At 46.6% G+C, this 25,047-nt stretch overlaps 1 protein-coding gene and 1 long non-coding RNA gene across 2 annotated transcripts in view; both read right to left on the reverse strand.

Moving 5' to 3' along the window:
• Positions 1-1,665: 1,665 nt before the first annotated feature.
• LOC135917086 (uncharacterized) lies at positions 1,666-2,727 on the reverse strand. Its single transcript, XR_010569173.2, has 2 exons — positions 2,545-2,727; positions 1,666-1,993 (listed from the first exon to the last, which is right to left on the reverse strand). It is a non-coding gene; the product is annotated as an uncharacterized lncRNA (long non-coding RNA).
• Positions 2,728-3,947: 1,220 nt separating this feature from the next.
• Positions 3,948-25,047, reverse strand: part of LOC139052196 (uncharacterized) — a 29,031-nt gene continuing 7,931 nt past the window's right edge. The window contains exons 3-5 of the mRNA XM_070529268.1: positions 23,133-23,433; positions 7,036-7,121; positions 3,948-4,036 (exon numbers count right to left, since the gene is read on the reverse strand). Coding sequence (XP_070385369.1) covers positions 3,948-4,036; positions 7,036-7,121; positions 23,133-23,433 — 476 coding nt within the window. The remainder of the gene's footprint in view (positions 4,037-7,035; positions 7,122-23,132; positions 23,434-25,047) is intronic.

Raw genomic sequence — 25,047 nt, forward strand, 5'->3', positions numbered from 1 at the left:
AGTAGATACAGAATGGGTGCCAAAGGAAGGAAGTGCAGTAGAGGAGGGCAGAAAACTATGTGGGTTGATTACGTTAGGAAATTTCTAGGCGCAAGTTGAAATCGGTTGGCACAAGACAGGGGTAATTGGAGATAGCAGGGAGAGGCCTTCGTCCTGCAGTAGACATAAAAAATGGGCCGATGATGAATGTAGCATAGCTCCTTGGAGCATTACCTGCCACAAGGGGCGAATCCTGGTGTGCTGTCAGTGTTATCAACTTTTCTATGTGAAACGATGCGCACAAAGTGGTTCACAATTATTCACGCACTCCATTTCCAAGACTGCGGCTTAATGAAAACTGGCACATGTGCACATGCTCTTGCAGTTTTAAGTTGTTGAGGGTATGCATACGTCTGGCAGCCTAATGGGCAGAGCATCAGAGTAGACTTTTGTTCAATATGTCCATTCTACACAATTTTTTTGTTGGAGAGGCCAGGAACAAGGCGGGACCGCAAAGTGCCGGGTATGATGCAAAGAATGTTTCCTGTTACAGTTTTGTCTAAACCAATCACGCATAAAGCAATTACTCACAATGGTAGTTGATATCTCTCTGCCAGTTCCTTGGGCAGGGGGACTTGCTTTACTGGAATCTCTTCTGGAATGTAGCAATTATTACTCTTTTGCTCACTTCTGAAAATAGTCTCAACTTAAGAAATGCACTATGCACGCCGTTTTTTGTCTTCATCCAGTTGTGCTGGACATTTTAATTGTGAATCCAAACCAACTAGCTTGCCAACGCGCTTTAGTCAAGTCTACATTTCTCTTTTCCCACACAAACCACACAATGTGGCTTTTGCCACAGACATTTTATCCGTACAAAACTAGAGGAAAACTCAAATAGGAAACAAGACAACACTACAACTTTCAGTAAGAGTTGTTTGTACAGTGTCGCAGCTGGATATCAGCACAGCTTCTATGCAAACATGTAGCAACGCATGAAAAAATACCTTCGCAGTCTAGAGTGCACACCCATTGGTGGAGGCTAATATGCATCCACCTTTGAGGGGCAAATGCCACTACCTCCTAAAGCTTTACCCTACTATAGTCTACTAGATTATGAAAACGGTGCATTCCTGCTATCATAAAGATTTACCATTATCAAATATATTTTGAGTAGCAAGGTTGACAAGGCAACATTGCGGTACTTGATCTGGAATGCACTGCGGAAGTCCATCTGCACAAGAGTAGCATAGATAGGTTACCACCCAGAAGAAACTTCTTTGCATGGGAAATGCACCTGTGGACGTTGGTCCTGTTCATTAAAATCTTTGCAAATGTGTGAAGTGTGCAATGACAAGATGGACCCTGAAGAGAAATGTGACCTTGTCGGACCTGGTAAGAGGTGGCAAGTGCAATTATTTGCATGCATGGTAAAATGTATAATGAAGATGATGCCACATTTTTAGTCACCCTCAAGTTATGGGTAAAGGACTTCAAGAGTTTTTTTCAAACCCAAATTTATTGTGATATCATAAATTTCATGATAATAATAACATATCATTATCATGATATTATGATAACAGTTTCAAGTGAACTAGCTTGACTTAGTCTTTCTTATAATGAAAATTTATGAATGACTACATGGTTGCACTGGTAGAAAAGAAATTCAACAGCAAGACAAAAAAGAACAGTAAACGACTTATATTTGCATTTTATGAACAAGAAACAACTTGCAGCAGTAGAAACAATAAAAAATTGCCAGTTCCGAGGACTTTCCATCTAAATCACCACCTCGCATCTGTACTTGCGTATACTAATCTCAGCCAGCACCAACCAGTCCAGTCAATTTACAGTCAACTTGCTAATCGTGGCAGGTACCAGCTTTTGGAAAGTTTCCTGGTCACAGCAAGTCCGGCCTGAGCCAGCTTGGATTTTCACGAAGCTCGTTGTCTACTGGTTATGTCAAAAGTTCTGAAGCTGCTCCGTGAGTGGAAAGATCTCTCGATGGACTTTCCTGTGGGGCGGTAAGGTGTCAGAGGGAAGTACCCAGGAATAAACCGCGCAACGGTTGCTGCAATAATAAAGTTCCTCCTCCTCCTCCTCCTCCTCCTGTGGGGCTACCACAGTATGCCTTGCAGCAAAAAAATACAAAGGTGGGCGGGCTCTCTCACACTTGTTTTTTGGAAAATGTGCAAACATTATAGGGGCCTAGCCAGCACCTTGAACTTTCGACCACAGTGCAAGAATTATTCAGAAGGAGAATCCTTTTACCTGTGCCAACCAACAATGCCAATGCACTCGGGCGGCACGGTAGCGTCACACCATGCGAGGACGAAACCAAATGTTTCCGGTGCGTCATAACATTTCCGTTGTTTACGTGCGCTTTGATGGAAGTGGCTCATGAAAAAAACTATGCTAATGCTCGACACTTAGCAAACTTTGCTTAATTTCATGCATAGTTATTCCTAGATACTGCTCCAAATACGTGCCACAAATCATCTCAAAAGAAATGTTAGCAGCAACTCGCCAGCAGAGAGTGCCTGCCGATGCCACAAAGTTACTAACCTGCATGCTTTTTGATTACGTGGGCAGATGTCCTCGTGAAACAATGCTGCGATTGCTCTGATCTGGGCAGGGTGTGATGAGCTGTGCAAGCTTTCGCGGCTAGCACTGACTGCTGCTTTTCTTTGTAGCCATGTGCTTTAGCAGTTGCTCTTGTATTACATTGCACTGGCTTTCAGCAGGCTCCCCATGCCCATGTGACCAAGAGACCAGGATCTTCGTGACAGCAAAGGCAAGCACCTTCCATCTGCACGATTTGAGTAGGGGGTGCAAATACATTGCACTGAACTACAGCAATGGTTACGCGTCCTGTAGGGAAAAGAAAATTACCCTTAAAGTTCCCAGTGAACCAGCACGATTGCAAGCGTGTGCTCGTACCATTCCAAGGAAAGATTGAGAGCTCACATTAGGACTATGGTTGCAACAATAAATTTATATATACAGACAAAGCAGTTCTACGGCGAGCGGTAAGGTGAAGAGACCTGTAGAAAATCGATTGTGCATCCTGTCACCTCCGATGTTTTCTAGAGTTCGTGGAGAGCAGTTCTTTTATTCTTAATTGGAACCCTTTGAGTGCAAGCACCAGTAGCAGTGAAGTAGCCAACCATGACACCAGATGCTACAGCACCTGTAACTCTATCGCAAATGTACATGCACAAATTGGACCACAGACATGTGATTCATCACCTCACATAGGCTTGTTAGGTAAGTTTGCAGGAGAACAAGACATTGTCTTGACCAAAAATACATAGTTCTTAATGCACTGATCTGCCAAAATTCGTGGAAGCTGCCAGATGTACTGCTTTTTCCAGCTAACGTGCCACTGTAAAATATATGTATTCTTGCAAAAATAAGAAGTGAAGGTGCTCCGACCAATACTGGATTTCGAAATAAAAAAAAAAGAAATCGTGCCTTCTGTTGCTTTACAACTCGTATTAAGAAAGCACCTCTTTTTGTCTCAAAAGTGGCGAGCGCCAGAATGACCCTTAATCAGTGCATGCTCTCCGCACCTTATCCTTTTCACTGTAAAAGGCGTACAAGAGAGGGAACCATTGCGCCACGCCCTGCAGAGTGACCGTATCGAGTTGCAAGGAGAAGGACTGTTTCACCTCCTGAATAATTCTTGCTCTGTGCTTTTGAAGTACTACAGTGTACCTCAACGCTTATGTCAATGAATTCTTGACAGTAAGGAGTCTTTTGCCCATTTCGCAGGGCTTGGTGCACCACGAATACCTTGCCATACAGCCTAGCAGAAGTTCTTGTCATGAACAGTAGTCGAAAAACTTTTGATACAAGTCACATTTAATAAATGTCATCTGAATTCAGAAGACAAAAGCCAAAACTAATTAAAATCACGCAGGTACCAGTAGGGTAAGTACACCCTTTGTACAGGGCAACTACAATCACTATGGTGAGTCTTCATCTGAGTCATCTGAGACTTCATTCTTCAAGAGAAATTTCATTGGTGGCCAACATGCCATCTCGTCCAGTATTTCTGCAAGTAGGTGGGAAAAGAAAAATAGCATCTTATAAGAACCGGAAGCATCTAGGTGCAGCAGGTGGGCCAGCCCCACCTGCAGCCCCACCTGTGCATATATTTCGTTTCTCACCCTCCATGCAATGAAGTTGGCAACCTGAACTCCAACCTGTCTATTCTCTTTTGCTCATTGATTCCATGCAACATGTCAAGGTACTACTACCAAAAATCAATCAACTACTAGCCTGTGAGAAAGCACATACTTACAAAGAGTAGTTCTTTCATCATACCACATTCCAAATGAACTGGCAAATAGCACAATTCTAATCCTTGGGCTTCATGTTCAAAGAGAGAGAGATTAACTTTCATTTATGAACAGTTTTGTTCCAGCCGTCATTTTTGATAACTCGATTGACCTACCAGCCACAATTTGTGAATTGCAATATAGGCCTTAAATTAATTAGTTATAAAGTTGTTAACTAAAATTGTTATTGATTTATTAGGGGTGGACAAATATATTCAAAATTTTGAATACAAATCAAATATTACACACCAATTATTCGTGTTCATATTCAAATATGAAATATATAGTATTTTAAGTAACCAAATATTTTGCAACAGACTTAAAGTTTGGTTACAGTTGCCTGTCTGCTAAACAAAGTATTTTGTAAAATCTCATGAGTGCTACAATGATAAAAGTTCTCGAAGCAATGCAGAAACAAAATGGGCAATGCAAGCTTCGTTTTGGGTTTTGCGGCGGAAGCCCACATGACAACCTAGAATTTGTAGTCTGTCATTTAGTGTTTTTGACAGTCTATAGCCATGTAACAGTTTTATCTTCTACTCTGCAACCTGCTAGGCTTTCCTTTCATAGGCCCTTTTTCATGTGTCTATGGTACACAAGTCCTTCAGCAGCTTTTTTTTCTTTACTTTTTCCACAACTTTTGCTCTTTTTTTTTGGCAACCATTTATTTAGCATACTTCGAATGCAAGTCATACAGAAGCCATTCTTCCTGGAAAATATTGCTTGCAACCAAGCTCTGAAGTTGTTGAAAGGCTATTCGTGCAGCTTCTTTAATGACAATAAGTCATCTTGTGCTTATAACTGAACTGTCTTTTCTGCACTAGTCAGTAATGGCTTGGCACGTAATTACACCGAAGTAAATATTCCTGCAGTAAATATAAGCGTCTGCACTTGACTATTCAATAATTACTACTTCATATCTGAAAAAGTTGACATTTGTCCACCTTTATTATTTCGTAAATTATGCATTTCGATTTCTCGCACATGTAATGTCCATCTCTTTGAGCAGAATCCACCCCAAGCTTTAAAATTGTGATGTCTGCCACAGGCAATTTTGAAAATTCGTAACTCATTCTGAAACACTATTAGCAGTAGCAGACAAAATGGTAGCAGTGACTAACATGCATAGTTTGTCATTGCACAATGTTTCAAACCGATGTCGATGAAACAAATTAGTTTTGCACTCTTTCATTTTACTTTTGCGGTGGTCAGCATTTTAGTGATGTCAAATAGGTAACGTCTTTCCTCTGAAAATGAAGAGCCTTAGAAGTGGTATATGTTATACTACATGCACATTCTGGACTTTACACTATTGTGGTACATTTTTATGTACTTGCATTTCCGACGGATAATCTCTGAGCATTACGATTTACTTATTGAAAAAGAAACTAGGCATAGCCACAATATGGTTGACAAAATTGTCTTTGCTGTTAACAATAAACATGAAACAAGAAACAAAAATTGGAGGACGCTTAAGCTTCGCCTTCAAGAGTGGAACGCGACAGCGTTCCCGTCGACCCGCCAAGGAGTGTAAGACAGTGGGCTACAGGGCAGCCATCACTTAGGAGGCGCCCCGCATCGGACGCGGAGAGCGCCGAGCCATATGGTCGAGCAACGCGGCGTTCGGCGCAGCAACGAAACGTGCGCCTGAGCAAGCGGAACGAACCGAAGAACTCGGTATCTCGGAGGGGGAAATGATGCACGCCAGCCAAACGTCGTGATCGGCACGGGCAGAGAGATAGACAGATAGCGATCTAAAGAAAGGAAGGACGCTTGATTCTGCAGAGAGAGCAAGGCGAAGCGTTGTCAGGGGAGAGGGAGTTGGGGCCGCGAACCGCCTCGCACCGGTCCTCGCAGCTCCCATGCGCGCGTGGCGCGCCATCTGTCGGGGCAGCGCCGTACATGGAGAGGAGGGGGTCTTCTGTGTTTGCCGCAAGATGGCTCTGCGTGTGCGGAAAGCGCAGAAGAAATGCAGCGGAAACGCACTTCGCTACTCGTGTAATTGCGACTTCTGTAAGTTACATTTTCATAATTACCGATATACACCGAAGTATAACTTTCCACGGCTCGTTTCGAAGGCAACACCGCATTCACTAGAGGCGCGTTTGTACCCCTTGGAAGCATCGAACTCGTGGCTGAGTGGCAGCGTCTCCGCCTCACACTCCGGAGACCCTGGTTCGATTCCCACCCAGCCCATCTTGGAAGTTGCTTTTTATTTATGAAGTGCGTGCCGTGATTTATCGCTCACGGTCAACGCCGCGGACGCCGACACCGACACCGACGCCGACGACACCGGCTTTTCTGCGACACGAGCTCCTTAACGCTATCGCGTTAAAACAGGGGAGCACTGTCACCATGCTGCCAGAACATTGACAATTTGTAGAGCGGCTTTTTTACATTACATAACTGACTATAATTTAGTTTTTCTTTCAAGGTTATTTTTAGCAAGGGTTAAAATGAAAATTTAACAGTTTTATACATTATTACTTCAATTGCTTAAAGTACAGTGCTACATTAATTTTATGGCTACAAAAGACCACTTATTTTCTCATAGAAGTTCATATTTGCTTCTTCAGTTATATAGTATATAGGTATTCGACTATGACGCATCCTTGCAGATCGTCAAGCTGCCTGAAAGTCATAACTGGAGATAAAGTGATCAAGAATGATTTCAAGTGGCCTCCTTATTGCACATAAGCGGCAGGATACATACCCTCTTTGACACTTTCTGCAGAACTGTGACTCTTCTGGATGGCTTCCTTTAACGGGCTTCTTGGCTCAGCATTTCCTGTACGTGAACTGAAAAGTGCACACAATGTCCAATGCCAATGTACAGCCAGTGTCAGAACTAACATGAACAATAAAGACATATCTAAAGGATTAACCTGAACAAATTCCAACTGATGGAGCAAAGTCTGAATGCTTTGAAAGGAAGGCACATTCAAGGGACACTAGAGAAAATGATAAGTTGAGTTGCAATGGTAAATGACCTAGAATACCAAAAAAGTTCCTTTTACGGAGAGCAGAAACTTGATAAGCCCAGAAAAAAATGCACTAGCTCGTTGGACATGGATTTTAACGGGCTTGGTTAACTTTTTCATCACTAAATATGGACCTAATTGTAGTCTAATAGAACCAAAGAATGAACCCAACAAGTTTTGAGAGCTTTTAGTGCCCCGAAGTGGCACTAAAAGTGGCACGTTGAAATCCCGAAGTGGCACGTTGAAATCCCGAAGTGGCACGTTGAAATCCCTGATGTCACACTGACATAGAAATTCTGGTGTTTTGATGAGAAATTTAAGAAATTAAACCCTGGCCTTCATTTTCTCTTCTACTACCAACCTCCTACCGCAAAATTAATTCCAATAGAGTTTGAAGAATAATTTAGCAGTTTCACTAAATATAATGTCCGTTGGTGTTTGTTTATGCTGTCACAATCAAATCACCCAAGAAGATCTGTAGCAGGCTTTACTGTAGTTGACATCTATGTAATGCGAAACATTGTCCGAAGTGCAGCAAGAGACGCAGACGTGCATTGAGCTAGCGGGGTTTGAGTGGTTTCAGATGCGCTTTGTAGCTTTCCCATTATCTAGTCATTTAGGACGCTACGGGGGAACTGAACCAGCTAAACCACTGGCGCTTGCCTGCGTCTCTCGCTTCTGCTAATACGGTGGCAGCCGGAAGGGCTTGTCCAAAGAGGAGATACTTTGTGCGTGCATGATAAGCCCACACAATGCATTTGGCGCCCCAGCCAACCACCAAGCGCGCCAGCAAATCTAGAGCAAGGGTAACCAGCCTTTCACGCAACACAGCTTCTGAAGAGGCTTATTGATATCATGGTTAATTATTCAGTTCTAGACACTTTATTTTGGGGCACGAAGCTTTAATTTAATTTGGGCAAAAGTCACGCGCGATGGCTATCCAAATAGCAGTTTCATTTTGCCAGCTGCTTCATGACAGAGGCCAGAGGCAAGCTGGGTTGACTGACAATGCTTTGCATTAAAAAAGAAAGAGAAACCAAAGGTGCACTCGAGGGATGCTTGGTAAAGTATAATGGAGCCTGTAAATCACGATTATGAGGCATGCCATAGTGGTGGACTTCAGAATAATTTTGACCACCTGTGGTTAACATGCACCTAAATCAAAGTAGACTAGCATTTCAACATTTTGCTCTTAACTACGTGCAGCATGTGTAAATTGCATAGGTGCCTCTGTTGCTCTATTAGTACTGGGATGGCCTAAGTATATGTACAGAGCAAAATTTGGCACACACTGAGTGAAAGAATACAAGCAGCCATAGATCTCATCCCAACACTAAAAGCAATGTTTCTTTAGACATGTTGAAAGTATTTAATTAACTGTAACATGTCATTGACGGTAACATGCGCTTCACAGCCAGGTAGTAAAAATGCAATGCGCTTGGCTGTTCACTTACAAAATTTTTATTAAAAGGGAGAATAACAATTTGTCCTTGGTAAAGAAATGACCTTCGTTCCACGAAGTGAACCCGCATTTCGTATGAGCATACTTTCTTCAATTTCTGCCGTCATTGATTATATTAATTTTTGCCCATTTCAAGACAGCGCAATTACGTACATTACTAAATGACTATTTAATTTCATGTCTCATTGACTAGGATCTGATGCTGTTTATTCATCTTCCAACCCACACACCTCCACCTCCTCCTCTTCCGATCCTGATTCTTCTTCATCTGCTGACAAGATATCTCTGCTTGTGTAATCGGGAGAAGGACCCGCTCCATCCATACTACTTCACAGCAATTAAGCACTGACTGTTCTTTCCAAGCACCGATACAGAATTGATTACGTGTATCACTGAGCGCCGAGTTATGCCTGGCGCTGAATCCATCCGCTCTCCGCTGTGCCATCTGTTTGAGTGGGACTGCGCCAGCTGTTACAATGACGTCATCTGCAGCGCCACTTGCCAATTCTTTTCTAACTCATCCATCATATGCTATGACAGCTGCGCTGCAGACCACATCCTTGGCGCTCTGCGAGCTTCATAGACCCGCGTCGCATATCTTGAAAGTGGGTGCATATACATACGCGCATAATAAGTTATTCTATCTGAGCCACAGTGGCATTAATCATTCTTGCTGTTGGACACCTTATCACTAGTATCAACAGCCCACAGCACCTCTTTGGTGCCATGTATGGCATTTGAGATACTGACTTGTAGACAATGGGAGCTTAATAAACTCACAAAGCAGGTATAATCGAGAGCATAAGTCCCCACAAATTTCTTTTTCTATTCACAACTTAGGCATAAACGCTGAAATCAAGTGGTACTGCCTACGTGTTCCTGTTTAACCAGCATCATGCATTAAGACTATTTCACGTTGCATGGTTGTGCTAGAAGAAATTAAATTTTTTTCTGACTCCGTGGTCTCTAGACTTTTGCCCTCGACTGTACAAACAATGCCGCATCAACTGCAGCTTCTACAGCTGCAGACGCGTGAACTAGACTGGATTAGAGCAATTTTTACTGCCAATGACAACAGCTTGTCACTATTGCAGTTCTGCCCTCATACACATACTAAGGCACATAATTGTAAACATTTTAAAGAAAAAGGTGCATGTTAGAATCGAACATGATACTTGATGCATGTTGTTTTGCTCACAACACTCTGTGTCCTTGTGTGAGTGTTGTGTCTTTGGAAATCATGGTTAGGGCCCTTCATTTCTGGGTTCCGTATTATTCGAAACTTACAGGAACAACTTTTAGATGCAGTTGGAAGAAGCAGGTTTTTCTACGAAATCTGTTCCAAAATTTCTTAATTCATTTGCACCAAAGAAAAAATACACACTGAAAAGCAGCCGGAGCTTGAGTGGCATACAACATCCCATACTCTGTTTCAGAAGTTCTGTGCAGCAGAACCAAGGCTAGGCGACCCATGAGCGCAAATTCTTGCATAGCGAGATATAATGCTACAGTTTCGCACCTGTTGGGTGACTAAACGGCCTTGACAAGTGGTCTTGTCAGCACGTTTACTTGGAAGCTCCTCTGCAAGTTGCACGACGGTTTGTTGCGTGACTTTGCTTCATTCTTTAATAAAATATTTATTGAGGTTCTACGATACTGAAAATACAGTTAATTCTCCACTTGTTCGAGTGAAAATGTGCAAACAACAAAAAAATTCACGCAATGTTGCCACGCAGACATTAATTTGCATTTAAAAAATACAAACAATTAATTCTTCTAACAGTGGCTAAATTCATACATGTCGGCACAGCCACTAGATTGCTTCATCCTTCACAAAAATGTTGTCTGCAGACTTGCTTGTTAGGTATTGTCCCAAGCTGCTCTTTTACGCAAAAGGGACAAATAAGTTGGTGTTGAACATGCTTGAAACGGTGCGGGATGAGCGAGATAAACGTGTGCAAATTCTAATTAAGAAAACAGCTCCGCTTACTGATACGAAGTGCTGTGCCACACGTGTTAAACATGATTCGTTCTTTTCATGTTACGTCATAGGCAAGCAGCCTATATATATAGTTGGCTGTCACTGAAATAAAACAGTGCTGTACGTGCTCTTGGATCGTCTCCGTCACTCTGCCACCCGCTACAACAGAGGCGACGAGGCTGACCACCCCGCGGGGCCCCCGCCACGAACAGTGGCGTCTCGGTAGCGCTGGCGGTCCGGCTGGGTACTGAAAGTAATCGAGTCTACGGAGCATCGGCAGTCATGGCCCTGGCTACGAACCTCCGTACCCCAAGTTTCGGCGAAAATCAAGATAAGTGGGATATTTACTTGACTTGACTGGAGGCATTTTTTGAAGCAAATAATATTAAGACAGATGATAAGAAAAGGGCACTCTTGGTTTCGACACTGTCAATGAAGACAGTAGGCGTTCTTGCTGGACACTGCGCCCCCCAGAAAGTAAATGGCCTGAGTTACAAGGACGCACTTACCATCCTAAATAACCACTATGTGCCGAAGACTAATGAGGTTGCTGCAAGTTACAAGTTCTTTACAAGAAATCAGGCTGCAAGCGAATCTGTCCGGGACTATGTTGTTGAGCTACGCAAGCTTGCAGATAATTGTCACTTTGGCACAAGTTTGGACCGTATGTTACGGGACTGCATTGTTTGTGGCATCCGGAATCGGGCGGTGCAGCAGACGCTGCTTGAAAAAACTGAGCTCACACTTGGCCAAGCTGAAACAATTGCCATAGTGGCAGAGACAGCTGACTGGAAGTAAGCACCATGACTAGACCTGATAATGAGGCAGCGGTGTGCACTGTAGCGAGTAAACCACGCCGATATCAGACTTTCACCAAAGATAAGCAAAGCCATACTGAGTGTGCACACTGCGGAAACTACGATCACGAAGCAAGCGACTGTCCGCACAAAAAGGAGCAGTGTTTTCGCTGTCGGAAGACTGGTCATTTTGCAAGAAAATGCCGCTCCCAATCGGGGCTTTGGGCTGGTCGTAGGCGCGATGGCGTCGCTAACGCAGTTCATTATGAGAGCGCTGTATCCGAAACAAAGGAAGGCAATATTTCATCAGTCTTCCCATTGCAGGAATCACGGGAAAAGAAATCTTTGCTCCAGGCGTTCCGCAGAGTTATCCGCTGGGGTGGCGTGCCCTTGAACATGATTATTGACACGGGATCACCATTTTCTATCATCCCACAGGAGGTGTATCTAAAGCACCGTCTGAGTTGGCCACGCTTATCGAAATGCAAACACACGCTCAACTGTTACTTGGGCAAGCTACCCATTGTCGGTGAACTGCACCTTGAAGCCCATTTTGCGGGGAAGACTGTACCTGCCACACATAGTTACAGGCTGCTCGGGTCCCAGCCTTTGCGGAAGGGGCTTAATCCAAGCGTTCTCGCTTTTGCTGTCCGGGTTTCTCGCTACGGTTCAATCAACGTCAGCAGATCCCGACAGCCTCAGGACCGAGTTTTCTGCCCTTTTTGAGCCAGGACTTGGAAACATTCAGGGGCCACCTGTGAAGTTCCACAAGGCGCGGTCAATCCCTTATGCTCTTCGTGAAAAAGTGGAAACTGAGCTGGACCATTTAGTAGAACAAAGCATATTATCGCCCATAGCACATTCTGAGTGGGCAGCGCCAATCGTACCAGTACTGAAGAACGACGGGCCCCTTCGCATCTGCGGCGATTTCAAAACCACAATCAATGCTGTGTGCATAAATGAGCAGTACGCTTTACCAAACAATGAAGACATTTTCGCGTCGCTACGTGGGGGATCATTTTTCACAACAATGCACCTTAAGGATGCTTATAACCAACTCTCTTTGGATGAGGAGGCGAGGAAGTTGGCCGTGATAAACACTCGCAAGAGGTTGCTCTGCTATAACCGTCTTCTATTTGGAGTTGCCTCGGCTCCCGCGATTTTTCAGCGGCACATGGAAACGGTCCTGGCCGGTCTTACAGCCGTGCAAGTGTATTTGGACGATGTATTGACAGCGGAACATCAAGAGGATAATGGCTCACTGCTTCGGAACGTTTTGCGCAGGCTTCAAGAAAATGATATCAAGCTGAAGGCTGAAAAATGCCATTTTCGCAAAGACTCAATCGTCTACCTGGGCAATCGCATTGACAAAGACAGCTTGCATCCGCTTGAGAAGAACTTAGCAGCAATATGCGACTCGCCACGGCCAGCGAATGTGAGCTAACTGCGCTCGTTTTTCCGTCTGTTGACTTATTATCAACAGTTCTTGCCACAGATGTCAACGATGCTGGCCCCGTTGTATCTTCTGCTTGAAAAAGAGCATAAATGGCACTGGGGAACGGCGCAGGAAAATTCATATCTCAAGGCTAAACAAACACTTCTGAGTTCACCTGTTCTGACGTATTTCGATCCCAACCAACCAGTGCGCTTGGAATGCGATGCGTCACCTTCGGGTTTAGGTGCCGTAATTTCGCACCGAATTGGGAAATTGGATAAGCCCATTGCCTTCCGTTCACGCATGTTTACACACGCCGAAAAGAATTATTCTCAGCTCGAGAAGGAAGCGCTCGCACTGGTATTCGGAGTAACAAAGTTTCGAGACTACCTGCTGGGCGGGGAGTTTGTATTGGTCACGGACCACCAACCACTGGTGGGACTTCTACGAGAAGATCGTCCTGTGCCCCGAATGGCGTCGGCACGCAGATGGGCTCTGTTTCTAAGCCAATATAGCTACCACATAGAGTACAAGGCCGGCAAGGAAAACGCCAACGCGGACGCACTGTAGGAGTTGAGGATGGACTTTGCGATGAAAAAACTTGGGAGGGTTTATTTTACATTATTTACAGTGAGACGTCAATGAACAGTCGTACAGTCATTACGGTCCGGCAGCAACTCGGATGCTGCGGCCCGCGGCAAGAAGTTCGAGACAGGTGAATCCGGGAATGCTCTACGAATCCTGAAATGCTCCTCTGCTGCTCCCGGTCTGCGTCTTTTAAACCCTTCGAGGTCTGGAAGACGTGTCATGTGGTCAATGGGAGAGTCCGGTCAGATGACGCCATTTTCGGCCAATGGTAGGCGCCCGTGGGGTGGTGTCACACCCTGCGGCTCCCTGCGGTCTTGCCTTGCTGACTTACGATGCTGACTTACGCGCCGTCACAAAGGCGGACGGGGGGGGGGGGGGCGACGCTTGGGCCCCAATTGTCCAAGGGCCCCCTACTCCCGGCGGTATGGCCTCACTGGCTTGCAAATGCCCTCTTCAAAGGCGGCCGGTGCGACGCTGCCAGGCCTTCCTGGTACATCACAGCCGTCTGGCTTCGGGACTCACGTTACCTGGAACAGTGCCGGGCTATTCCCTCGTTTTCTGGAAGAGTCAAGCAGTGAATAGCTCCACCGGCTGTGTACGAAGTGGGGGCCTTCAACTTGTTTGCACGTGCGCTCCTCTGGAATGTACTTTCCGTGTTTCTGTGCTGCGATTCGATGTGGTCTGGGGAACTCGAAGGGGGCTCAAAAAAAGGTCCTGTATCTAACAGCTCGTCCTCGCCCCGGAGGTTCTGAATGGCCGGTGAACTCAATTCGCTGGCCATGAGGAACACTGAAAGAACCTGCAGGGTACTGGGGTCAAGCCTCGTTTGACCACCTTCGGGATCCTGGGCCCTGGAGAACATACATCAAACAAACAAAATAACACAGCGCTGCACCACGCGTAAGCGCAGGCTCTTCACCCCTGACTCGCCAGGCTATTACCGAGTCAAAATCAACCCTAATCTTTTATTTCCCCAATTTCAACAAAGCAGTTCCAACCACCTTTCCAAACCGCTATCCATTTCTCCCCGAATGCCGACAAGACCAGAGTACTATTGTTGTTGCAAAACAAAGGGTCGTCGACGTTGCAAACAACAAATGAAAACAGCCGAACATAACTTAAGTGGCCTAACTACACGAACAGCATGTTTCCAATCTATCGCAGTGGCGTACTTATCGCACATATTGGTGCCACTGAACAATCTGGTCAACCTCACAATTACGTAATCACAAGCGCACTAGCCTTGTGGTCACTAAACAGAACGCGTACTTGCGTTGTAGGCAAACTTTTCATTTACGCTTACTCACGTTTCTTCCCTGAAAATCCTACAGGACACGTGACTTAAACGAACAATTAAACTTGCGGGACTTACACACTCAGCAATACCCTTAAAATAATGCGTCTTTTAATAACTCGTTCCACGCATGCTTATCGGAGAAGTCAGAATACGGCTGCCCTCAACACACGAGCAACCCAGTCATAAATCTGCTTCCTTCCGTCCACACAGGACATGTGCTAATGGAACTAAGAACGCTTCTCGGTGCAAATCATGCACTCACTGAAAATCTACGCGCTTAACCTTAGAAAATTAAAAAAACACTTAAAAAGAAAGAAGGTTAAATAACACACGTGTGCGTTACGATAGGCCTCTCAACGATAACCTTGACCTTCAGGTTACTCACACACACAAAAAAAGAAAGCCTAAATACTTATTAATGAACACCTCGCGATACTATATGTTTACAAAAACCGCGTCTTTCAAATCTCGAGCTTCTCGAACGAAAACACAAACAAAGCTCACACTTTTACATATTGAAAGAAACTTAAATCGCGAGAATTACCAAGTGCTCAAAAATAAAACAAAACACGTTTCACTTCTACGGAAGCTCTCGTGGCTTCCCCCCCGTTTCAAATGTTTATGACTGACTCATATTTTTGAGTCGTACTCGAGGTGGTCGCGGTCCGAAAGCTACTCTGGCTCCCGAGGAACAACAAAAGGGCTGACTTACTATCAGCTCCCTCAAGACGTTACGGTCTCCTGCAAATTTGCGTCCTGGCACCCCGCTTTCCTCACAAACTCGATTGACCGCGTCGCTACTCCCCACCTGGTCTCGTCCTGCCACCTTGCGCTTCTTCGTACTGCACGCTGAGCTTTGAAAAGAACTACGGCACGACGAGGAGTTTAACTGCCCCGTGCCCTTTGTCCGCGTCCGTGCAGAACATGCTTCGCGGTACCCCTTTGACCGGTGGCTCGAACGTTTTAGGTGCGTCAACATCGTCCGTGACGACCGCACCTTTTTCCTCGCGCCCTGCCCTTTTGTGTTTCTCGCCATCTTTGGCGGCGCTACATTAGTTACCGTGTTTCGGTCTTTACCGCGCTTCTTTTTACGGCGCTTTCTCTTTGCACTCGCTTTCACGTCGCCTTCTCGTGCCTCGTGCTGGCCGGTACACATTTCGTTGGCCCGGATCGGTCTCTTACCCGCACAGTCTGAGTGATTTACATTTAAATCTACTCTCACTTTGCCTCGACTGGCGGACAGCCCAACCGACTCTGGAACAATGCAGCAGGCTTTACTCGAGTTATGCAACTCGAACTCTTGCGAACTGCCCTCTACTGCATTGCCCAGCTCACGCTGTGCATCGGCTCACAGCCCGTCGGTATCGATCGCTGTCTCACGTGCACAGTCCGAATGATTAACAACGGAATCATCCCTATCTAGGCTATCTAGACTGGCGGAGAGCCGCACCGATCCCTGAACAATGCAGTTCTCTCGTGAACTACGGAGCTCGCCATCCCGAGAACTACTCTCAACTGCATCGTCCAGTTCGCACTTCACTTCTGCACGCAGATCTGGCTCTGCATGGGTGCTCGCGTCTGTCGGGTCAGCAGTACCCTTTTCTTCGCTAGCAACCTCGCTAACATTACAAGCGACGCACACGAGCGGTAACTGTGCCAATTTGTTCGCAGCTGGCCTAGCTGTCTCTACAGTCATCTGTTGGCACAGCACCTCGTCGCTCTCCTTGTGGCCTTTAACGGCCTCTGTTGCCACTAAGGCATCGTTAGCAGCTAGCCTTTTCCCTTCACTTATGAATCTGCAGCCAATCTCGTCGGCTTTTGGCGAAAATCCGCTCGATGCTGCCTCATTCTTCCGCTCTGTACTACCTACAGAATTCTCAGACAGCCGTTGTCTCTGTGCCATTAACTGATCACAATAGTGTATCTCTTTGATCAGTGCTGCCTTCTCTCTCTCATACTTTTGCTCACGCTCACGCTTACGTTCCTGATACTCACGTTCGCGTTCATTCTCACGTTCGTGACACTCACAGTTAAGAGTAAGTTCTTGAAGCTCACGCTTACGTTCATTCTCACGTTCTTCACGCTTACGCTCACTCTTACGTTCACGACGCTCTCGCTCACGTTCACGACGCTCACGCTCCCGTGGTTCCTGTATCACCTCCCAAGCAAGCTCAATGCTTTTGCCATCATTGCCACTATCATTAATCGCCTTTATGATAGCTGGCGTTTTCATCCGTTCGTCCACCTCAACTCCCAAATCGTCGCACACCAACAACAAGTCTAACCTCGTCAACCTTCTAAGATCCATGGCAGCTGCCCCGACAGGTGGTTAGAACTGTTTTCCTTAATTTGTGCAAACACACAATGCAACAAACTCCCGATTCCCAGAACTATCAAAATGAACACACAACATCTGAGTCTGGCGAATCAAAAGGGAAAAAACCACACGCTCACTTACGGTTGCAGCACCCTGCCATCCGGTTCATTTGTCCGCTGTTCCCGGCTCCTCCGGACTCCCTGGGTCGAAGGCTCGCTCTTCTTCGCCACTCCCAGTTTCTTCGGACCTCTTTCGACGAAGGCCCTCTCTTCTTCGCTCTCCCCGGTTCCTTAGGATCTCTCTCGACGAAGGTTGATCCGTAGCGCTGCCACCAGCTGTTGCATTCGGAGGCGATCTCACCACTGCCAACCAGTTGTAGGAGTTGCAGGAAATCCCACTGCTGGCGCCAGTTGAAGGAGTTGAGGACGGACTTTGCGATGAAAAAACTTGGGAAGGTTTATTTTACATTATTTACAGTGAGACGTCAATGAACAGTCGTACAGTCATTACGGGCCGGCAGCAACTCGGACGCTGCGGCCCGCGGCAAGAAGTTCGAGAGAGGTGAATCCGGGAATGCTCTACGAATCCTGGAATGCTCCTCTGCTGCTCCCGGTCTGCATCTTTTAAACCCTCCGAGGTCTGGAAGACGTGTCATGTGGTCAATGGGAGAGTCCGCTCAGATGACGCCATTTTCGGCCAATGGTAGGCGCCCGTGCGGTGGTGTCACACCCTGCGGCTCCCTGCGGTCTTGCCTTGCTGACTTACGATGCTGACTTACGCGCCGTCACAAAGGCGGACGGGGGGGCGACGCTTGGGCCCCAATTGTCCGAGGGCCCCCTACTCCCGGCGGTATGGCCTCGCTGGCTTGCAAATGCCCTCTTCAAATGCGGCTGGTGCGACGCTGCCAGGCCTTCCCGGTACATCACAGCCGTCTGGCTTCGGGACTCGCGTTACCTGGAACAGTGCCGGGCTATCCCCTCGTTTTCTGGAAGAGTCAAGCAGTGAATAGCTCCACCGGCTGTGTACGAAGTGGGGGCCTTCAACTTGTTTGCACGTGCGCTCCTCTGGAATGTGCTTTCCGTGTTTCTGCGCTTCTCAGTTAGCTGTACTGCGATTCGATGTGGTCTGGGGAACTCGAAGGGGGCTCAAAAAAAGGTCCCGTATCTAACAGCACTCAGCCGCTTGCCCGTGCCGATAACAGACGGCTGTCGATCGGGCACCTTACCAGAATACGTGTTGTCTTCAGAAACCCTTGACAGCTCGTTCGTGCCAGCGGATGCCACACGGGCGCTGACGAATGGAGATGAAAACCTTAGCGTTGTGCAGCACTTTGCACTCAATGGATGGCCTAAACGCTTGTCACCGTGTCACAATCACCTTCAACCTTATTTTTGCAGAAGACTGGAGCTGTCAAGCGTAGAAGGCCCCGCAAAGTGCGAGTCTCCATGCTCGCTGAGCTACATCGGTCACACCAGGGTGCATCTGTGATGAAGAGACTGGCTCGGACGCTGTTCTGGTGGCCTGGGTTGGATGGTGAGATCGAAAGCCTTGCACGTTCGTGCATCTCGTGTACAAGCTCAGCCAATGCCCCATCGACAGGTTCCTATCTGTTGGCCAGAAACGCGAACCAAATGGTCAAGGCTTCACATTGATTATGCCGGGCCGATAGAGGGACGCATGCTGTTGATAGTCGTCGACTCGCATACTAAATGGATTTAGGCACTTCCCGTCAAGTCGGCGACCGCAGAAGTCACAATCGCGCGGCTTCGAGAATTGTTTGCGCGTTTTGGCTTGCCGCAAACAGTTGTATCAGATAACAGGCCTCAGTTTGCAAGTCAGCAGTTTTCCCAGTTCATGACTGCCAACAACATAACTCATCTACGTAGTGCGCCGTACCACCCACAATCTAATGGTCTGGCAGAGCGTGCGGTCCGCACAATAAAGGATGGCCTTCTTAAGCATTCGATGGTGAATGATCTCGAAACAAAACTAGCGCGAGTGCTCCTAGGCTATCGACGTACCCCACTACCGTGCGGCAAGTCTCCTTCAGAGATGCTGCTGAACTACCAAATTCGTTCGCGCTTGGATACTTGCGTCCCTTCTCTACCTCGAAGTTACTCTCAGCCTCCCAGATTCCAGTCCAGCGACCAGGTGTGGGTGCGCAACTTTCGCCAAGGGAAGCGTTGGCGTCCAGGCATCGTCAAGAGCATAAAGGGTTCACGCCTTGTAACGGTCGACACTCCAGATGGCCTAGCCAGACGTCACTTCAACCAAATTTTCCGTCGCGTGCCTGTGTCACCCGTGACCCCAAAAGCGGAGGCTCCCGACTCGCTTCAACCCAGCCCGGACAACAAGAATCGGCCCACGTCAACGCCAGAAGGCCGGTGCAGCCTGGACACTTCAGAACCAACTGGCGCTGCGCCTGTTCCTTCGACAACACCTCCAATGTCCCTTCCAGCCGAACAGGCTCTCTGCCCCCCAAGTCCACTGGTCTTACGGAGGTCTACCCGACAACGAAAACCCGTGCAAAGACTGCAGTTTTGAAAGAAAGGGAGAAGTGATATGAAGTGCTGTGCCACACGTGTCAAACATGATTCATTCTTTTCATGTTACGTCATAGGCAAGCAGCCCATATATATAGTTTGCTGTCACTGAAATAAAACAGTGCGGTACGTGCTCTTGCAGCGTCTCCGTCACTCTGCCACCCGCTACAACACTTACGAATCTCAGCGAGAGCACCATGTACAAACGGATGTTACAAGAGGGACCAAGAGATGGCGCCACCAATCCATGCAACATGCTGGCTGAGTGCTCCTTGTGAAACCTCTGCTTCCGCTGTCTCTGCAAACCTCCTCCTCTTCTGTATCTTGAAATATCTTGAAGACGCACGCCTTTTTGGTGTCAGAGCAAATGCGGAATGAATTTTCTACCGCTGTTATCACGACAGCTCATCCCACTGGGCAGCTGGTCGTAGTAGATGCTGTCGCTGCCTACGGTGCAACGCTGACCGTTAACAGACAACAGGGCATGGAAGGGCACCTTTAAGATGTGTTCGCCCTCTGATTGGTCGAAGAAGACTATAGCTTCCGCAGTGTTGCACAGAACTACTGAAACAAAGTACTACCGTATTTACTCGCATAATAGGCGCACTTTTTTTTTCAGAAAATCCGGCTCGAAGTTCGGGGTGCGCCTATTACGCAGGGTAAAATTTACTAAATTTTTTCAACTCGCATTTTCGCGCTTTAAATTTTAACATAAGTCAGGAATATGGCTACTCTCACATAATTCACCAATAAATCCAGCATAAAAGGGAAAATAAAAGCTACCTACTTACCTTTTAATGAACAGGCGAGAGACGTTGACTGAACACACACGTAAAATTTATTAAGACTATTCAGAGTCCGAGTCGGAGAGAACATCCTCATCACCGCCGGGTGGAGACTCGTCTTCCTTGTCTGAGCTCCACAGCATGTCGTCTTCGCTTGCATCCAGTGCATTGGAAATCCCAGTCTTCTTGAAACTTTTCCTGATGACGTCATCAGAGATCTCTCGCCAAGCTTCCACGATCCATTCGCACAGCATTTCCATAGGCGGCCTCTTAATTTTGCCACCGGGGGTTAGTTGACGCTGTCCTCCAGCCATCCAATTGGTGTACAGCCTTCGAACGTTGTCCTTAAAAGGCTTATTTAGGGAAATGTCCAAAGGTTGCAGCACGGAAGTGAGGCATCCCGGAATCACGGCAATATCTGTACGCACCTCTCACAACTTCTCTTGTACACGTTCTACAAGGTGCCCGCGAAAACTGTCTAAAATGAGCATGGCCGGATACAACAGGCCGCCCGGCCGCCGGCCCCAGACGGTCTTGACCCAGTCCACAATCAATTCCGCGGACATCCAACCTTTCTCTTGGACCCTCACGTGTATGTCTCGAGGGAAATTTCCCTTTGGGAGCGTCTTTCTCTTAAAAATACCATAAGGCGGTAGTTTGCGCCCATCCGCAGTCACTGCCAACATGACAGTACACCTTTGTTTTTCAGCGCCAGATGTTCGAATAAGCACACTCCGTGCACCTTTTTCCTCTACTGTAGCATTTCTCGACATGTCGAAACAGAGAGGAGTCTGATCTGCATTACCTATTTGTGACAAAATGAAGTTCTTTTGCTGCCGGAGCCGTATGACGAAATGGTGGAACTCGAGTACCTTGTCCTCGTATGCCGAGGGCAAGCGCTGGCACAACATTGTGCGCCTCCTCAGGGTAAGTCCGTGGCGTCGCATGAAGCGCGTTGTCCATCCGGAGCTTGCTTTGAAGTCTTTCGCTTCGATGCCCTGCGCTCGGGCAATTCTGCGCGCCTCCGTCTGCACTATGTCGAGAGACACTGCACAACCGTCCTGTCGAAGGGCCCGTATGTGTTGAACAAGTTGATCTTCCACTTGCGGATACTTTCCTGACTTTGCACCGCGGAAGGCCCGTCGCGACTTCTTTGTGGCCTGAAGTTTTTCCTGCTGACCTCACCAGTAGCGAATGCTTGTCTCTCCGACACTGAAATGCCTGCTTGCAGCACGGTTCCCATGCTCGAGTGCATACTGCACAGCTTTCAGTTTGAATGCAGCCGTGTAGCTGCCGTACTTGCCCACTGCGGAACCCGCGACCACACAAACTGCACGCCGTTTGCAAAATGGCGAGGTGTGGCGCTTTGTCTTTTCTTTGCCTGTGTCAGCATGTATAGAGCATTGATGGTGATGGCACTGTCGCTTGTGTCGAGTCGCCCGGCCTCCGAGAGTTGCCCAGCTTTGCGAGCTGCCTAAGCGAAGGTAGCGAAAAGCTTATATCCGCGCGGCGGTTTGGAGAGGAGGGGGGTGTTATGGATAGTTGATGTAATAAGTATTTTTCGCTCGTTGATGCGTTTTTTTTCTTTTTTTTTGTTTCTACGGACGCGTTAGGTCGTCGTGCTCGCTGGCTTCGCGGCGGTTCGGGGAGGGGGGTGTTAATGGAAGAACTAGTTTTCGCGAGGTATATGTGCTGTGGGCCCTCAGCAGCTGCGACGGCAGCAACACTAATGACACTAGTAGTCCAGCAAATGCGTTGATAAGCTTGGGTTGTGAAATGGGCTTGCGTTTTTTTTTTTTTTCACCCGAGATGGAGGGGCAGGAGGGTGTCGGCTTGCAATAGTGTAAATGCGGTACTGATCACAGCGCCAAGTTCGGGGTGCGCCTATTATGCGCGGAAATAAAAAAATCAAATTTTCCGCGACCAAACTGGGGGTGCGCCTATTATGCGAGTGCGCCTATTATGCGAGTAAATACGGTACATACTAAGCAGCCAGTTGAGTGCAAGACGAAGGCTTTTCTTAGTGGTCTCCATTTATCTGTTTCACTATTTCGTCGGACCACCGAGTTCTTTGCAGTCCTTGACTGCATCTCCCCATTCCTTTGGAACTTTGTAACTAAGAGACCAACAATTATCCGTCCTACGCATTACATTGGCTGCCGAACTCCATTTTTATATTAACGATTACTTATGCATATAGTATATACAGAAAATCAAAGTAAAGCTAAAGGCCATTTGGCCTGATGTGGGTTCACCACAAGGAAAAATAGAAATTTAGTGACAGAAGTATACTTGGCAGAATAAATTCAGCAAACAATGCTGTTACATGTACCAAATACAAATGTGAAATGCAGAAAAAAATTATATTAACATAGACACAAGAAAATGTAATGGCAACATCTATGTGGTCATATACACAATTTTTTTTTCAGTGCGTTCCGCTATTTATACATGCAAAAGAAAAGAAAAAAAAGGATGCTAACACATCAAATGAAGCCCAATCCTTGACATGCACACAAATAGACATGTGGCCATAACACCCACTAACCCTGTTCGTTTTATAATCCACGCTGCTCTTGTCTTGCCTCTGGCATTCTATGTTCATGAGCAACTAAACTACCCACCCGAGCTCGGCCAAGGCCCGATGCCTCCTCTTTGCGTGTGCCAGCTGTTCGGTTTTGGAGGCAGCGGAGGCCCTACACTGTGCCATCTGCACCTCCTCAGCAATGGCCTGCTGCTTCAGACCCCGACCAAAGCAGTGGAGTCGAGCGCCCTCCGGTGAACGGGGAGTCATGGTCTTGAGCTGCTGGCCCAGAGATGCCGTGGACTTGGTGGCCAGGCGCTTGGCTGACGCCCCTGGTTTCCGAAGGGCCTCGCCTCCTGCCGAAGTTGCTGCTGCAGCCCGACTTCCACAGGAGGCCACTACTGTAGATCAGAACAAGGACAGGGACAGAATAAAGAATACATATGTGGCTTCCGATACAGAACAGATGAGCATATTATTGGCTGCCGGTTAACCAGCCTGTGTACAAACAGAGCATTGTAGCAAAGTGATTGGTTGATTGATTGATTGATTGATCGATCACCGAGCTATGTACAGATGGCGTGGCCCTTGACAGTCCTTGGTACACTTTAATGGGTCACTAAAAAGAAGAATTGAATCAGCTTTGATTGATAAAGCATTCGTAAAGAACGCTACTATTGTGGGATCTGCATTAATAGGTTGATAATTAAAAGAGAAAGCTATAACCAAAGTTATGTTTTTGAATTTTATGCCAATGCTCCAGAGTTCGCACCTTAGTGTGATGTCAAATACTGCAATGTATTTTTTCACATTTCAGCCATTGTGGGCAGGTAAATGTTCTAGAAAATTCTTAAGTTGTCCTTGGCTATATTATAATACAATGTAGTCCATTTTTACTGATCGAAATTTAACTTGGCCTGAGCAGACAATGTCAAAATCTATGACATCACGGCAGGCCGGTGCAGGAACTTCAAGGTGGCGCCGCCATCCATTATTTGTTTTTGAGCCTTTTCTGGTTTACCAGGTGCCTTCTTGTGGCAAGAGTGGCTTTCTTAGTATTGTGGAAGAGTAATTTACTAACATAGCCTAAACCATTTTTCTCTTTATTGTCCCTTTAACAGATGCACCGCTGTTTTGATCTCGACTTGTGACAGTGTCGCATAAATGTAGTCGCAGTTAAGATTTTATTACAGCAGACTCATTTATTCGACTCCTGTTAACTTGATTTTTCATTTATTCTATTCCAACCAAAGGTCACGGCTGGTGCTCAGGCATTTTAACAGACCTAAACTTTCGTTATTTCGATTCTACAACAGCCCTTTGATGGTTAATTTGAACTTGACCAGTCAACATGCACCGCCTGACCTTAGTGACCCTGACAGCGACCCCCTTAGTAGCGCTGTTTGTCCCGGCGATGCTTAGGGGACAGTGAATGCGTTGAACACATGTCCTCTCGCGTCGAAAATGCCTATTTTCAGATCACCCTGGGAAGATTTTCAAGTAATAACCATAGCTCACAGTGCATGATTAGAGTATTTACGTGATTCTAAAGTGCACCTTTCTTATATTTCCTTCTTTTAAGTTGGGCCAAAAATTGGCTGCACGGTACAGTCAGGCACAAAACTAAAACCGCCTTGGCAACAATTGTATGCTTTACCTCATAGCGATGTATTGCCGCAGAGCCAACTTTAAAAAATTGTGTGGCGAAGCTGACTTTAAAAAACCAGCTGCCTTTGAGCAACAATTTTTGTAGCTAAAAAATCGGCTGCGTGTTACATGTTTACTATGTTTAGGAGCTTTAATGTCTTTTTTACTTTGAACACATAGAAAGTCGGTGCGTGTTTCGATTTGGAGGTGTGTTAGAATAGGGCAAATACTGCCAAATAAATCAGTGGTGTTTTTTTTAGGACAAGGACTGCGAGAGACGACATAGACAGCGCTAACACACACAGCGCTGTGTATGCCATCTCTTGCAGGCCTTGTCCTTCGTGCTGTATGTCATTTTTTATCAGGTA

Source organism: Dermacentor albipictus, unplaced genomic scaffold (assembly GCF_038994185.2).
Source record: "Dermacentor albipictus isolate Rhodes 1998 colony unplaced genomic scaffold, USDA_Dalb.pri_finalv2 scaffold_19, whole genome shotgun sequence".
In the NCBI taxonomy this organism is placed as follows: Eukaryota; Metazoa; Arthropoda; class Arachnida; order Ixodida; family Ixodidae; genus Dermacentor; species Dermacentor albipictus.